At 36.1% G+C, this 18,054-nt stretch overlaps 1 protein-coding gene across 1 annotated transcript in view; it reads right to left on the bottom strand.

Moving 5' to 3' along the window:
- LRP1B (LDL receptor related protein 1B) overlaps positions 1 to 18,054 on the bottom strand; it is a 2,189,733-nt gene that overhangs the window by 33,206 nt on the left and 2,138,473 nt on the right. Inside the window, exons 86-87 of the mRNA XM_027835590.1 lie at positions 12,972 to 13,076; positions 11,901 to 12,014 (exon numbers count right to left, since the gene is read on the bottom strand). Of these exons, the coding sequence (XP_027691391.1) occupies positions 11,901 to 12,014; positions 12,972 to 13,076 (219 nt within the window). The remainder of the gene's footprint in view (positions 1 to 11,900; positions 12,015 to 12,971; positions 13,077 to 18,054) is intronic.

Genomic DNA, 18,054 nt, shown 5'->3' with positions numbered 1-18,054 from the left:
AGAAATTCAGTGGACAATATTCAGGATTCAGCCAGAAGATCCAGGCTCATTTCCCAACTATGACACTTACTGGTTGTATGACCTTGGGTAAGTAGCAACCTTTCTATGACTTAATATTTTTTAATCTATAAAATGGGAATGATCCAATTAACTTGCCTCACTTATTTTGTAAGGAAAGTGCTTTAAAACTTAAAGCACTATATAAAGTTATAATTGTCTGAAAGTTAAGATGTGGTGTGCTATAAAAAACATCATCTGCAAAAGCCTACCTCTTCTTCTTTTATCTTTTCATCAAGTATACCTTAAATACATATGTTGACCACTAGCATAAAGGTTTTGTATATGAGATTAAGTAGTTAGTAGTGATCACTGACTTATCAGCCTGAACTGTGTTCAAGAATGTGCATAGCACTTCTAATAATTCAAGCTGTTCACTATTACAAAAATCCAACTCTATAAAATTGCTATTCTTTTAGTGATGCTATATGGATACAAATCATCAGATACCATGGTCCCCAAAGAATAAAAATTGTGTGAATAATCCAAAAGTCAGTAGAAAGAACAATGACTAGTATAAACAGGATCTAGCATGTTAGCAATATTATTACTCCTTTTAGTAAGTGGCAGCATGAGTAATAAATAAGAATTCTGGGCTTGGAGTCCTAGAGGCCTGATTTCAAATCCTGTTTCTTTCACTAAATAATTTTGCGTTGCTGGGTGGGACATAGGACTGACCATGTTTTTGTTGTATTTTCATTTGTTTGTTTGTTTTGGTATAGGGAACTTCAGGTGACTAACTTCCTTTATTAATTCAGATTGCCACATTCTTCTGCAAGATATAATCTTACAGAGTTGTTTAGAGCACTGAGATGTTAAGTGACTTATCCAGGGTTACATGTCACATGTCAGCATATGTCAGAGGGTAGACTTCAATGCAGGTTTTCATGGTTCTAATTATTATTATTCATTTATTATTATTCATTATTCATTCATTTATCCTGTGAGGATGCATGGAAGGGTATGAACATGAATATCAGAATGAAAAGACATGGATGGGTTACAAGCTGCCCTGATAGAGTGAGAACTCACATCAATAAAAGCCTTCAAAATATTAACATATAATGCAACTATTATTACACTTATTTATTATGCTATGATAACTAAAATTACTATAATACTTAGATTTTATAGTGTTTCTGCTTTCGAAGGATCTTTCCATCTAGTACCTTGTTCTGTGCTCCTAAGAACCTTATGAATTAGGCCAGGGAACTGTCATATTTCTCTTTCAAAGATGTGGAACCTGGGCTGCAGAGAAGGTGAGCAACCTACTCAAGGCCACAAAGTAATCAGGTTCTCCAGACTCCTATTCCAGATCCTTCCTGACAAAACCCTTGGGTCCATTAGTGCAATTTCAGTTTGACAAAGCCCAAATACTCACTGTTGGTAGGGTCAATCAGGAAAATGTTTTTGAGAAGGAAGACACATTATAGTTTATCACTGATTTTTTTTGTAGCCAGATTTTGAGAATAGTCACAATGTTTTCCTTGTGTTAACATATTCAATAAAAATTTATTGAAGGTAACTGAACTGAAACCTATAGCCACTCGCACAGTCATGTTGATATGAAAAACAACACATTAAAGATAGACACAGGCTTCACATGATTATGTAGGCACCCCAGCAACTTATACTTCTGTTGTTCAGACAAGGGAGGTAGGAAGTGACCCATGGTTTCCATTATGCACTCTCCTATTTGTACACTCTACTGCAGGAATAATCAGTGGCCACTATTTAAAAACTTTATGCAGATTTGGTTCTAAAAGTGATTGACTAATTTTTAAATCAAAAGGAACATGGAGGAGAACCACTCAAACAATTGAATTCTAATGTATGTAAAGAAAATTTTGTGGCAGAATAGTACTTTGACAATAACAATTTCATAGATTTTTGTTCCTAAGAGAGCACATGTGGATGTCAGGATCTCATCTAATGATTGTCTAACTGGGATGGCTTCTGTACCTTCTGAATTTCTCTGCACATAGTGAAAGATTAACATAAGTTGATTGGAAAATATTGAGAGAATATGTCTTGGAAATAGCAAAGTACATTATACATGTGATCTTTCTTGGTATCCTGGGGATAGCAGCAAGTCAGAAGACATGTGTTCAAGTCTCAGCTCCTCTACTGATCAGAAGTATGACCCTAGTAAAGTAATTTAATGGCTTTATGCTATAGGTTTGTTATCTGTAAAACTGGAATAAATAATACACTACTAACTGTGCAGGATTATTGTTAGGAAAGAGCTTTGTAAAAGGAAAGCGATATATAAATGTAAGTGGCTATTATTAGTAGTGGCATCATTATTATTCCCACAACTAACATCAATGAAAGAACAAGCATTAATATGGTATCGAACAAAATATTCATTTAAATATTTACATGGGGGAACTTTATGCTGTATATTTTATAAAGTTAGTCTACTATTAGTCTTAAGTTGATAATATAGTCTCAATTTGTATAATATTGAATTTCATGGAAACAGTCTGACCATTATAACTTAGAGGGAGTAAAGGTGAGTAGTAAAATTACGGATTCCTCATGATTAATCAAAAAAGAAAATTTTATTTAAAATTTCAAGAAAATGTATCTCAATAGGTTTGGTAGCTTTTATCTTTTGTTTCTAATTTACTTCAGTCCAGTTTTTTCATTAGAAGAAGAGGGTTGCTTTTCCAAATCTTTGGTGTTAAGGAAAGAATAAGAAAATGTAATATCCAACTCAGAAAACAGTAGTCTCACATTTAAAACTACCAAATAAAACTACCAAATTGAATTGTGCTTCTGTTGAACTGAAAACACAAATGGAGTGAAAACTTGAAGAGGAAAAGGTGACAAGTGTTTTCATTGTTTTCCCATGGCAGGACTACATTCATGGTGAAAGTTAGTACAAGCTACAACTTGTTACTTGAGCTTAGAAAGAATTGAATTTGGATGTGACAGGTTTTTCTTAGTTTTCCTATTATATTCAATGTCCTTCAGAAACATACCAAGGGGCATGAAAACAAATCATGTATGTCCAATGCCACGACCATTGTTGTCTGGACAACATTTGCTGCCAGAGCTGTATTCTTAACCCCCTGAGAATGTTGCGATCTGCTTGACATCACTCATGATAACTTCTAGGGGTTATTCTCAAATATTCTCTATACAGTTGCCATCTAGACCCAGAGTCCATATGGGGAGTGCTGCTAAGTACTTGTCAAAAAAAAAAAAAGCTACTAGAGGTCAAGCAATCTTTTCTCCTTTCTGCAATGCCAAGAGTTTGAGGAATTATGGCCTTAGACTGATAGTTCAATACAGAGGAATAATTACTGAATTCTATTTCTTAATGTCATAATCAGAACTCATTATCTTTCATCTAAAGGCACAAAGAAAGCCACCCCTGTTACTTTTGCATTTTTTGATCTGTGTGGATATGTTTTCTTCCAAAGGATATTTTTGGGGGAAAAAAAGAGGAATGCTAATCTCTTAATGAAATAAATAGACCAGAGCAACAGAAAAACAAAATACAAGTAACAAAATATCAACTATTCATTCCTCCTTTCCTTCACGTCTTTATGCATTCTGTTAATATGATATTCATTTGCCTTTTTTTTTGTTCTGCTTTGTAGAAGTGTTTAAATTTTGTTTTTACATTTTCCAAATTCTTTTAGGGTGAGGCTCATGTTCACTCTTTCTTTGGTATCCTCCAACTGTGATTTGGATAGCATTTCCATATCAGTTAGTGTGGTGTTTCCGTTGGAGTTGGTATCCATACTATTTAATTGTGCTTAGGTTAAAAACATTAAGTTGAATTTAAAAATTCTCAATTCTTTCTTCTAGTCATCAGTTAGCTATCATCAAGTCCAGAGAGTCTAAAGTCCTGGGTTGTGGTGCAGTAGATAGAGAACTAAACCTAAAGTCAGGAAGACCTGAATTCAAATCCTGCCTCAGACATGAACTAGTTGTGTGACCCTGGGCAAATCACTTAACTTATATCTGCTTCAGTTTCCTCAATTGCAAAATAGGGATAATAATAGCACCAGTCTCACAAGGTTGTTGGGAGGATCAAATGAGATAATATTTGTAAAGTGCTTAGCATAGTGCTTGGCATATGTTGTTGTTCAGTTGTTCAGTACTGTTTTGACCCCGTGGACCATACTGTCCATGGAGTTTTCTTTGCAAAGATACTGGAGTGGTTTGCCATTTCCTTTTGCAGTGGATTAAGATGTTAAGTAACTTGTCCAGGGTCACACAGCTAGCATGTATCTAAGGCCGCATTTGAACTCAGATCTTTCTGATTCCAGGCCCTGAGCTCTATCCACTGTGCCACCTAACTGCCTTTCTTCACATATAGTAGGCTCTGTAGAAATGCTTATTCCCTTCCATTCTGGCAAAGAAAATTCCTTTGTTATTCCCTCCCAAATTCCTCTGCCAAACCGCAGCATTCCCTTACTTGACAAAATTTTAATTAGTACTTCTTTTAAAATATGCTTAAGACTCATGTCCTCTATGAAACTTTTACAAACTACCTCTACTTGGACTCATCCCTTATCCCACCCAACTCTCTGATTATTAGTCCATTCTATGTAATTGGTATACACATATACATACACACATACACACACACACATATATACACACACATGCATATATGTGTGTATATATATATTCTTTCTGATTGAGGTATATGTATGTGTGTGTCTGTGTATGCAGTGAGAGAGATGGACACAAACTCATGGATAAAGGCATGACTTCTTAATATTAAAACCTCATATTACTAGGACAGGACTCTATACAGATTGAAAGCTTCAAACAGTTGAAATTTATGCCACACTTTTTCCATGGCAAGGACAGGCATATGAAGACCTTTGCCAGAATAGGCTAAGAAAGAATTTATTTGGAGGATAACAGCTTATAAAAGGAAAGGAGAATATTCCTGATTCAATAGAGTTGAGAAAGAAAATTAACCAATGAGTCTCCCTCATAGAATTTTCATCAAAGTTTTGTTATATCAAATGAGATAATATGTGTAAAGTGCTTTGTACATCTTAAGGTGCATCTGAATGCTAGCTATTGATCAGTAAATACATTTGTTAAATAGTATATGCCAGGCACTGTGCTCAGTACTGGGATACAAAGAAAGTAAGTCAGTCCCTACTCTCAAAGAACTCACAGTTTAATGGAGGAGACAACATGCAAAATCTATGTACAAACAATCTATATACAAATGAGCTATAATTGATTGGAAATAATCACCAGAAGGAAGGCACCAGCATTAAAGGGGATTGGGAAAGGCAGTGGGATTTTAGCTGGGTCTTGAAGGAAGCCAGAATAGCCAGGAGGTAGATATGAGGAAGGAGAAGTTTCCAGGCATACAGGACAGTCAGTGTAAAATGTCCTGAGTCAGGAGACAGAGTGTCTTATTTGAGAAATAGAAGAGGCCAGTGTTCCTAGATTAAAGAGTAAAGGGAGTAGGGAGAATAAGGTGTAAGAAGACTGGAAAGTTGGGGAAGCAGGTAATAAAGGGTTCGGAATGTCAAACAGATGATTTTATATTTGGTCCTGGATGTGATATGGAGTCAATGGAATTTATTGATTACAATTGATTGGAGGGAGGGGATGGGGGGTGACATGGTCAGACCTGTGTTTTAGAAAGATCACTCTAGCCGCTGAGTAGAGGGTAGAATGGAGCGTAGATATATCTGTGGCAAGGAGACCAAACAGTAGGCTATTACAATAGTCCAGGTGTGATGTGGTGTGGGCCTGTACCAGGGTGGAGGCAGTGTTAAAGAAGATAAGGGGGCATGTGTAAGAGATATTACAATGGTAAAATCATCAGGCATTCACAGCAGATTGGATATGGAGGGTGAGAGAAACTGAGAAGCTGAGATTGCACCTAGATTGTGAGTGTAGGTGACTAGAAGGATGGTGGTGCTCTAGATGGTATTAAGGAAGTTTAGAAGGGGGAAGAAATAATAAATCTGGGTTTGGACATGTTATGTTGAAAATGGGTATAGGACACCCAGTTCAAGATGTCTAATAGGCAGTTGGCAGAGAGATTATGACTGGACAAGTAGATCTGAGATTCATCTGCAAAGAGCTGATAATTGAATCCATGGGAGCTGAATGAGATCATCACGTGAAATAGTTTAGAGGTAGAAGAGAAAAGGACATAGGACAGAGTCACATGGGACATCCAAGTTTAGCAGGAATGACTTGGATGAAGATCCAGCAAAGGAGACTAAGAATGAGTAGTCAGATTGTAGAAGGGGATCCAGAAGAGAACAGTGCCATGAAAACCTACAGATAAAAGAGTATCATGGAGAAGACAGTGATCAACAGTGTTAAAGGCTACAGAGAAGTCAAGAATAATGATGGTGAATATGATTATGATTTTACAGTAATAAAGAAGAAAAATCGAGGACCTTTCTTTCAGAATATTAAAGCTGTCCAAATGACATGGAAGTAAAGATTTAAGAAAAAATAAAAAAATCATCTCATATCATGGCCTATCTACTCCTATATTCCTCACATCTGTCATCTTTCTATTCACATGGCCAACACCCTTGTTCAGGTTTTAATCACATCTCACCCCAACTACTCAAATAGTCTTTTAACTCAGCTTGCTGCTCCAAGTCTCTATCTCTCTGTCTCTCTCTCTTTCTAATCTGCACAGCTATAAAATTGATAATCCTAAAGCAGAGGTCTGGACATGTCAGACTTCTGCTTAAAAATCTCCCATGGGACCCCATTACCTTGAAGATAAAATACAAACTTTTTGATTGTCATTTAAAGCCCTTACAATGTGGATCTAGTCTATCTTTCCAGGCTTATTGTATACTACTCTACTTCATGCCCGTTCAGTCTAGCAAACCAACCTACTTGTTGCTCTTTATAGATGACCTGCCAGGTCTCATCTCTATGCTATCCCTGCTTCCATGCTTGGAATGCATCCTTGTTACCTCAGTCTATTTGAATCTCTAGTTTCCTTCCAAGTTCAGCTCAAGCCTTATCTCCCACACGAGAAAATGAAACTGATCGTGCTCTCTGAGGCATATAGGAGGCATCATGGTGCAGTGGTTAGAGAGTTAGGTTCAGAACCCAAATGTTCATGTTCTGCCTCTGACACATCTCAGCTCTATGACTTTGGACCGGTCACTCCCAGGTAAATTTCTTAACACCAGAAATTACAGAAAAGGTGTCAATCTGCATTGGAAGAGGAAGTTCCTTACTTGGAGACCTCTATACTGATGCAACCACAGGTCGAATAACATTAAAATTCCCTGTCCCACTGGATAGAGATTTGGGACCAGAGTCAGGGAAATCTAAAACACTTACTGGCTGTGCGGTCCTATGCAAGTGACTTAACCTCTGTCTGCTTCAGTTTTCTAATTTGTAAAATGGGTATAATAATAAATCCCAGGCTTGTTGTGAGGATCAAATATGATAACATTTGTAAAGTGCTTAGCACAATGCCTAGACCATAAGAGTAGGAATAGAAGTTGGAGCTTAATGGGTGCACATTTCCTTCTTTCCTTCCTAACTCAGACACATACTAACTGATTCTGAGCAATTCACTTAACTTCTCAATGTTTTAGGCAACTCTCTAAAGACTATATATGTTGCAGAGAATGTGATGACCTGCACTGGATGAACAAGTTTCTTCATAGGGGACATTCCTGTACTGATTAAATGACAGATTTAGTTCCTAACCAATTATACACAAACACACACACACACATTGCAACATGTATAATTGTATATATACACATATACACATACATGCACATACATAAGTTTGCAGACATATGTATATACATGTATGTATGTATATATACTTGTATAATACATACCTATAAACACACACACACATATGGAGAGAGATGGAGAAAGAGGGAGACAGAGAGAGAGTGAGTGAGCAGGATTTCATATCAGCAAGACCTGCATTCAAGTCCCGCCTCTTGTACTTAATGGTTGTGTTACTTTGTGCAAGTCATTTAAACTCTCAGTGCTCTAGACAACTCTCTGAGATTATATATTTCAGAGACAGTGCTGACCTGCATGAATAAAGGGAGTTTGTCAGAGATCTAACATCAGAGATCTGCTCTCTCTGTGTCTCTGTTTGTCTGTCAGTCACTATCTCTCTCTCTCACACACATACACAAAGATGTATATATCATGTCTATCTCCCTTGTCTGTTGTACAACTTCAGCTTAATGTCTTGCTGACCTTTCAAATTTACTATGCAAAACTCAACTCAATATCTTTCTTCCTTAAAACTGGTTCCTCCTTCAAACTTTCCTATTTCTGTTGATAATATCATCTCACCAGTTACCCAAGATAAGAGTCTGAGTCATAATAATTATTCACATTTATATAATACATTTTTTCCAGAATGCTTTCCTCATATCAGTCCTGTCAGAGAGATAATGAAAGTATTATGATCATCATTTGGAAATAAAGACCCAGAGGGGTTAACTGTTTTGCTCAGTATCACCCAACTAGTAAATGTTGGGACTAGGACTCAAATCTAATTCTTTTGACTCTGGTACCAGAGCTCTTTCCCTTATACCATTCAGCTTTCACTCTTCCTCCTATCAATCAATCCATACTTTATAATCCAGCTGTGGTCCTGATATATGGATTTGACATGCCAATCCCCTGCCCAAAAAACTTTCGTGGCTCCCTATCACAGACAAGATTAAACACTCGCTCCTTAACCTAACATTTAAGACTTTACAACTATATTCTAAATTCCCCTTCCTGCCTTATTTTCATATTAATCCCCTTTGTGAACTCCAGGCTCTAGACCAACTATAATACTAGTTAAAATAAGCCTAAATTGGAAATCCACATAGTAGGAAAAACTAGCTCCTCTTAGTGTCTCAACAGCTCTCTGTGCTGTCTCTACATAATCTTGATGTTAACCCTCTATGCTGTGGGCAGCTCTATGAGAGCAGACATCTCAGTGCTTGCCTAGTACCGAGAGATCTCTATACTGATGCAACCACAGGTTGCATTCCTTGATGGCCCAAGGACCTAGGCTTCTGATATGCATATATGCAATGAAAAAATTGAGCTTAGGCATTTGTCACATTAATATTAGTGATGATGATATTATCACTATGAATAATCCTAATAATGCCCAAAGAACTCCACTATAACTCATATTAATTTATAAACTCAAATAATTTTAAAGTAATCAACTCATTAGCATTTATAATTGGCAGATTTCTCTGCAAATAAACATGGAAGTAAAACCCCTGCCACATTCTGAACTTTTCTCCAAGGCTTTCCCTTTTGTAGAATTTTATTCATATAGTAATAAGTGAAAATGGCCGTCAAGAGACAAAAGGGAAAGATTTCAAAGAACAAATCTATTCCTTAAATTGAAGGATACAGCCATTAAAACTTCTGTGTGGAAAACCTGTCACCTCCATATATCTGAATGTTTTATTGCCTTTCAGATGTATATAAGTACAGAACAACTCAAATAGTTTCCTTCATTTTATGACAAAGGGAAATGCATTGACAGACAATAGCAAGCAAATCACTCGGTCTTTTCTTTATAAAGCAACTTTGTTCCTATGAAACCTTTCTGAAAAACTACATATACCAACTTTTCCTTAAAGGCAGGTCCACTGCATATATGGACATACAAGACTGAAATCTGTGTTTTCTATATTTTTAAATAGCAGTCAACCCAATTTTTTTTTTCTACCTTAACGTGGAGAAGGGACTGTTATATGTGGCATCAGGGTAGCCTGATGCTTCTTTAGGATGGAGGTACAGAATCATTTCTTCATGGCCCAAGGACACTAACTGGAAGGGTCAAAGATTAGAGTTGGGGAAAATGTACATGTGCAGAGTTGTCCCTTGGGCATCATGGCTTTTTGATCCTTTCTCTCTCAAAAACAAAACATACACTGGTGATAGATAGCTTATGTGTCAGTATAATCAAGGACTGTTTCCAAGATGCTAAAGGTCTCTATCTGCGCCATCCCCCTCTGTTCTACCTGGAATTCTCATTATGAGACTAACTTTTCTGAGGTAGAAAATAAAGGCAGAAACATTGCTGTCTGAAGACGGCTGCTAAAATGTACACAGGTAAACTGGGAGTGAAAAGAGAGCCTCCAACTCTGTCTCACTAGTGCATGCTCCTGGATTACTTCATTGTTCTGCTAATGTTTTGAAAGAGCCATTGCAGATAGCTCATAGAAAGTAAGATATCACACAGCTATGAGTCAATTGAAAGGCGGAAGGATATACTAATAGCCTAAGGAAGTATTTGGGATAATTGGGCAGATGGAGATGCAATAGAAAGTCAAGAAGGTGAGGCCTTAAAGACAGAGTGTCAGCTTGTGCACTGCTAAAAGACTAAAATTTCATTCATTTTTGCCTTTCTTCCTTAGTATCAACTCTGAATTTATCAGTACTATGAAGTGCCTATTCTCTCCCAGGATAATTTGTTTTTCAAGTATGTACAAAAACAGGAGATCAAGGGCACAGTATGATAGAGTGGAAAGGGGCTGGATTTAGAAACAGAGGTTTTAGGTTCAAATCCATGTCTTTCCTTTTTCTACATATGTGACGCTGGATAAATCACTTTATCTCTCTGGGATTCATTTATAAAAGGATGGGGTTGGACCTGCATATCAGAAGCCATTGAAGTCCTTTCTAGTTTTACATCAATGAGCCTATGAGGGGATGGGGGAAAAAGTTTTCCTTTGCTCCTTCAGTAGGAGATGGTGTTGGGAATGAAATAATAACTGAGCCAATTTACTGACAGATTCCACAGAATACTTTTAGGCGGAAGGCTTTTTATTTTCTTTTGCTGTTGTTGAATTGTTTATGGTGAAGTTGGTCTAGCAAGTTCTAATGCTTTCTAGGAAAAATATGATTATGATTTGCCATATGTGAGTATTTTAATGATTTTTCAAACTTTATAATTGTTGATTAAGCAATGGCAGGCATATACCAGCATGACTAAAGTGCATTATTAGGTATATGATAACAGGAAGATGACATTTGAAATTGTAGTTGCAATGGTTTATCCTGTTGAGGTTTAGAAGAGTGGCTAGGTCCTCCAGTGCTACAATCAATGGGTGCTTTATCAGATCTCAGAATTGGTTTGATGCCTAGTATTGCTGACTATAGCATTTTGAATCAATGAAAACACCTGACATGGTATATTTCTAAAGCTTAACTGCACAATGGAAGGATAGTTTCCTTTTTTGATGAAGATTGATAGTTCCCCTCCAAAAGGTGACTGCAGTTTCTCAGAGGAAATATAGCAGGTTTAAAAAAAAATTTAAATAAAAAAAGCTGCCCTACTACAAATTGAATCAGTAAAAATATTTTTTGAAAATCTAGACTATTTTTCTAATCTTTTATATCATGTTCCAATTTCCTTTTTTAAAGGTGATGCATAAGTTAAGGTTAGATATTTATCTATAAGTCAGGGAAACCACATAACATCAATTACTTCATCAATGTTAGAATGAAAAGTTAATTACCAGATAGAAATCAACATACAAATGGCAATAACATTTCTTAATAACTTATTTATTTCCACTATCTGTCAAAGGGAAGTCTGATATTTTCAGCAGATTTAGTTATTCTATACTTTGACTATTTTTTCCTTTTATTCTTTTTGATGCAATTCAAGACACCCTAGTAACCTACACTTAAGCATACTTGCTGGCATTACTATCCAAAGGTTAAGTGTGTATTACACAGATGAGCCCCAAGATCAAGTACAAATTGTGAAATGTATGTGGATGTGCATGATCTGAACCAATGAACTGTGGCCTGAAATGATGTCACAAAATGTGCAGCAGTAAGTGGAAGGTTAAACCTACTTGCATCTCGGTTCATTAAACGCAGTTAAAGTGCAAATTCCCTCATTCTGACAGTAGTAATCACAAGGGTTCACTTTCTGGTCACAGCGCTGACTTTTAAACCCCACAGAGCATCTGCAGAATTTCAGTAAAATACAGCTAAATAAATATTCTGCCCTTTTTTTTGCCAAACATGTTTTAAAATCATTGCATACAAAGATAGTAACATGTGAATCAAGAACTCATTTCAAGTATGCTCAGTTCTCTTTCAACCACCCTCATAACCCACTACCTTGAAATGGTAGGGGCAATTAACTCAGGCACGGTGTGCCTACACATCAATCCTTTTGCCCAAGAAGTCAGGAATATCTGACAGTAAGCTTAGAAAGCCAAGTGGGCACTAAATTGGGATTATTAGCTCTGGCCTGTCAGAGAAAGGGCCAGGGGTAGGGAAGTGGAAGGGAAGAATCCACTGAAATCTGGAAATTATGAGAACTATTAATGGCATTTTGGAAACTGCAACAGCACTCTTTTTGTATATTCACAAACCCAGACTCAGTTTAATATATTCCTAAGAAGCCAGAGATTTCATGGGCTGGTATCTTATAGCATGGGTTTATATAATGCTTCACTATAAAATTCGATACATACATCAAACAGCATTATACATTTAAAAAGATGTCTCATGTTCTTTTGAAAAGAATGGCTGTAAGTACCAAAGCATTCATAATAGATGATTATCTCTGGAGTTGAGATGTATCTGATTACAACAGGGGAGATTAATCCAATTTTCCCCTGTATTTCCAAGTTCAGAGATCCACTAGTGTCTGAAATGGGCATGATGCTAAGAATTAAATGAACTCTTCTTCACGATATCATTAGCAATACCAAATTGATAGATGAGGACATTCTGTCACACTTCAACCCAAGTTGGACCAGATTAGCATTCTAAAACTGAGACATGTTCATGGAATACATTTATATCGTATCTCTCCACTCCCACCCCCCAAGGGAGGGGGGGGACCAAGCAGACCAGAGTTGCTATACACACACAGGTCCCATTGTGATACACTTGCAATATAAAATACTCACAAACACACAGGTATATTTGTCTCAGGGTCCAGCTGACATGTGCCACCATTGTAACAGTAGCCATCACATAACTGACAGCTGGAGGCAATCTTTCCATTTGTGCAACTGCAGTGACAAACAAAAAAAAAAAAGCCCATTGTTATCTCAATCATTATAGTTGAAAGCTGACTCCACTGCAGATGAAAATGTTCATATTGGGATGGTAGTAGAAGGGTAGACAGTGAGTTTTCAGTAAGGCAGGCTAGCTAGAGGCACAGATTTTTTTAAACAAGAGAAAAAGTGACAATTCAATACTTTTCTTTTTACAACTCTCATATTTAACCCTTCAGTTAACATCAATAATTCAATGCTAGTTTTATTTGTAGAAAAAAAACCCATCTAATTCTTATGCTTTAGGGAGTCATCAGCATTGGTAAATTTCTCTCCTTATACTCAAGGCTGGCCACATCCCTAGGAAGGATAAAAGTTACAGTGCTGCTTGCAAAGAGTCTGGGAAGTTCATGCTTTGGATACTTAGTCTATAAAGGAGAAATCCAGCTCAAAGAATTTTCAGAATTGGGTGCGAATTTTAAACTCCAATTCTTATAGAAATAGAAATTTCTTATAGAAATTCTTATAGAAAACTGTAGAAATAATATCCTGTAGGCAATTTTTCTCTTTTAGTTCTTTGACTATATACTTAGTGTGATGAGCTGAGGACCCTAGTGTATCCTCCGTCAATGTAAAATGAAGAAATTCAAATTATGTCAAGTATAATATGCAGTACAAATATAAAGTAACAATGTTTTCTCATAGATTTATGGAATCTGTCTAATTAATGTATAGTCATATCATTTTTCTAGGCCTTTAATTCAATTCAGTTAAACAACATCTTGTAGGTATCCACTGTGTGCACAGCCCAATCCTAGATCTTGAATCAAAGACTATACCACACTGTAATAGTAGAGTACACAATTGGAAAAAAGAATAAAAATTTCTAAATGTGATCATTTCTATCTTGATAAAGTATCACTAGAGGAGGTACAAAAAATGCCTGGGAAAAATGGCAGATGTAAGTATTTGTGGGTGTTTAGTCTTTGCTTACTGGTTGTTGCTGTTTTGTAAATACAATTGATTAAAATAAGTATCCAAAGAGGGCAGGAAAAATGTAAGGTGACAAATATAATTCATGATAATTTCGTTGCCTGATAGGAAAGTCCAAAGGGTGATTTTATTTTATTTTATTTTCAACATTTTTCATTAGTATGCCGGAATGGTAAACTAGAGAAATCACTGACCCTTAATTCACATTTGGGTCTTGAGAAAACATTTGTTCCTAATTCTTTGCTTCAGAAAAATAATAATTGCTATCTTGTATATATTGCTTTAAGGTTTGCTTTTCAGATATTTTCTGGTCATCAAAACAACTCTGGGAGTTAAGTACTATTATTATCCATAATTTACAGATAAGGAAACAGGCCCACAGAGGTCAAGTGACTTGCCCAAGGTCACACAGCTAGGAAATGTTTGAGACCAGATTTTAACTGTTCCTGCCTCCAGGTTCAATGCTCTATCCCAGGTGGTACCTAGTTTACTGTGTAGAGGTAGGATTAGGGGAGAATATGTGCTGAGAATCCTAGGCAATGTTTTCTATTTCATAGAAGGTCTTCAGTTAGGGGCTAGATAAGCATTTCTTGGGGCTATAGAAAGGATTTGGATTTAAGGAATTCAGGCTTCAGGCATGGGTTAGATTAGATAATCTCTGAGCTTCCTTCCAATGCTAAAATGCTCAGATGCTAAGTACATATCCTTCCAGATTCTCTTCCTTCTCCCAGTGATGATTTGGATTCAAATGGGTTGTAAGCTTCAAATTAAGTGTTGATACTTGGTTATGCAGAAGGAGACTTTTAAAAGACACAGAAGGTACAGAAATGGGGAAGAAAATATATTCTTTATAGTAACTTATTTTCATGCTTTAAAAGCTTATGATATAATTGAGCAATGCTAATGTTTGTGTAATTGCATATGACCATCTGCACACTTTCAGTATCATCTTAATATATGGGAAAACAGAATAACCCAGGCCCTATTCATATTTCTTTAGTAGTGGTTTTCCAATAGATCTTTTCCTAAAGAAGTACTGTGGCTTCTTTCTCCCTCTATCCCTTTATCTATGAATTAATTAATTTATTTATTTATTTATGTATTGCTTCTTTGGAAATCCTGGTCCTACTACATAGTTGTTGATGCCGTTGCTGTTGTGCAGGCATGTTCGACTCTTTGTGACCCTGTAGATTATAGAATGCCGATACTGTCCATAGTTTTTTTCTTGGCAAGGATACTGGTATGGTTTGCCATGTCATTCTCCATTGAATTAAGGCACACAGAGGTTAAATGACGTGCCCAGGGTCACAAAGCTAGTAAGTGTCTGAGGCTGGATTTGAATTCAGGTCTTCCTGACTCCAGGCCCATCACTCTTTGCAGTAAGCCACCTAGCTGCTACTTACCATCTTGCAGGGGCTCGTTAAAAATTTATAGACTCAAAGTGAATTTTTTAAAAATCAGAGGACTAAATCAGTAAGAATAGGACACCCTAGATTTTTCCCCCTCTAGCACTGACTTGGAAAGAACATTGCAGAATCTGACATGAAAATGTTATTTTATTACTCTCCTCTTCCTTCTAACAAGCTTTTTTTTTTCATGATTACATTAAATAATAATAAAAACTAGCATTTTTACAATGCTTCAAGGCTTGCAAAGTCATTTACAAATATTATCTCATCTTATTGTCAAAACAAGCAAGTAGAAACCTAGCAGGTAGGTATTATTATCTCCACTTTATAGAAACTACGGCAGAAAGAGGGTAGGGGAGTTATCCAGGGTCACACAGCTAGTGAGTATTTGAAGCTGGATTTGAGCTCTAGTCTTTCGGATATCATATTCAATGTTTTATCCACTGTATTATATAGCACTCTCTCTGACTCTCTCTCTCTCATACACACATAACACAAACATATGTATATATGCATACATTTATATATATGCACACATATATGTATATATATACACATGATTCTTTCTTTGTATTCCTAGGTTATTCCAAACAAGGGCATATTTTTCATAACTGTCACATGATGAGCAAATCCCACCTAGTTTAAATCCTGGATGAAAGACAGAAAATTGTAGGAATTTTAAAAAAAAGTATATGTCCACATCATTCCCAGGCACAGAAGAGCACTACTTATATTTTAAAATTGAAATTTCCATAATAATTTCTCTCTTAGGAAGTGTATACCCATGTTATTTCTGGTATATTACTTTTCATGAGCTAATTGCAAGTTATTTGGCAGACCAAAAAAAATAAAATAAAAGAATTCCCATACCAATTTATATCACAGGGATATTATCTCTGCAATTCAAAACTATAATCAACTTTGACTTCACCAATATTTATTTGGTTTTCTACAGGAATATGAGAGGAGTTCTGCTACAGTGATTACATTTATGATGTTCAACAGAGAATCTGCCTTAGTGGACATAGCTTGAGCCTGGGAGTTACAAAGCCTAATTTCCCATATCTAATCACAGCTCTATATGATAGCTTGAACAAGCTTGGATAAGTTATGCAGGATGTTTTTGTTATGTTGTAATTTTGTTTTAAGTCTTGTAGTCTCTGATTGTTATCTTTGAAACAGGGATTCTATCATGACTTGGTGAACAACTCTTTGATGCCAAGATGAAAGGCGCTATGCAAAAGAAAACTAATTTTAGCTAACATATCTCTAGAATGTCAAAACTATTATTTATTTATTATGGTGCTGCCACAGTCAGTTATTCTCTAGAATATTTTTGAAAGAACTTATTTTGGTAGCCATATTTCAAGGTGGTCATTATTTATTCACTGTTAATGACTTCTATTTAATAATTTTTAAATACACAATTCCAAAATGTCTTTGAAAGATTTAGAATTACGTATATTTTATGACTATGGATTGTGCTCTGCTATTTTTTGTTTAAATCAAGGTCCATCTAAATCTCAAAGAGAAGAAAATAGCTTTCTCTGGTTGGCACTGTCTGGGTCATTAGTGGCATGGAGAAGAGGAAATGAGTCAAGATTCTGGGAGGCTTCCTTGTGAATCAGGATCTCTTTAGGTAGTCTAAATGAATTTCAGAAATGATATTTTTTCAGGACCCCTCTACTTCTACAGGATAAATGAGAATATGTTTACTTTTCTTTTTGCTTTCTTTCTTCCTTTTTTTTTTTCATTTCATAGAGTTTGATTCCTATCCTCCTCACAAAGCAGGGGTGGAAGCATAGTCCCTGGAAGGTATCTGAGGGAAGATTCTTCCTTTCATACCCCCAGGAGGCTGACCAGATGGGAAGTCAAAATGCAGCATGTTGCATTTTGCATCTTTTGCACCCAGTTCTGGAATGCATTTTAAATTTACTACAAAGACCTGCTGAAACTGGTAAATGAACTTGACTACAATTAGGCTATTTGCTTCAAGAATCAAACAAAAGAGTTTTTCTGCTTATGTGTTTCCTAAAATTCTAGCTTTCCAAATTATCACTTTCCTTTATTTCAAAATAATACTGTGCTTTTCAAAGACTATATACATATATAAAAACATACACACATATGTGGGATTTATGGATATCACTTAATGTCATCCATAACAATAACATCAGGCACGTTCATTGTGAAAGCAAAAATGAGAGTGAATAAAAAAGAAAAATCAGAATAAAACATGTTAGTCTCGACTGTAATAAAGTTTTATTAGTACTTGTTTGGGGAGACCTGCATAACTCAGTGTTGACACAATCTCAGTGTAGGCACTTTAAATTGTGGCATGAAAACTTTATCACATGCTCTTCTATCATGTATTTGTATTTATTACACTCAAAATCAAGGCAACTGACAGAGCCTACCCCTTTAAAAGTCCTTCTTTTAAAATCCTCTCAAAGGAAGTCTCCAGTGACATTTGATCTCTAACCTCAGTGTTATAAACTTGTTTTATGATAGCAAATGAATAACATTAGCCTTTAGCCTTCCTATGGTGGTGGGAGCATTTATCTATTTCACTGTTTAAGCCAAAGGCCAAA

The sequence above is a fragment of the Vombatus ursinus genome, unplaced genomic scaffold, assembly GCF_900497805.2.
Source record: "Vombatus ursinus unplaced genomic scaffold, bare-nosed wombat genome assembly UNPS02014816.1, whole genome shotgun sequence".
Taxonomy (NCBI): domain Eukaryota; kingdom Metazoa; phylum Chordata; class Mammalia; order Diprotodontia; family Vombatidae; genus Vombatus; species Vombatus ursinus.
The sequence above is the reverse complement of the archived record's forward strand: the minus strand, read 5'-3'. Positions and strand labels throughout refer to the sequence as shown.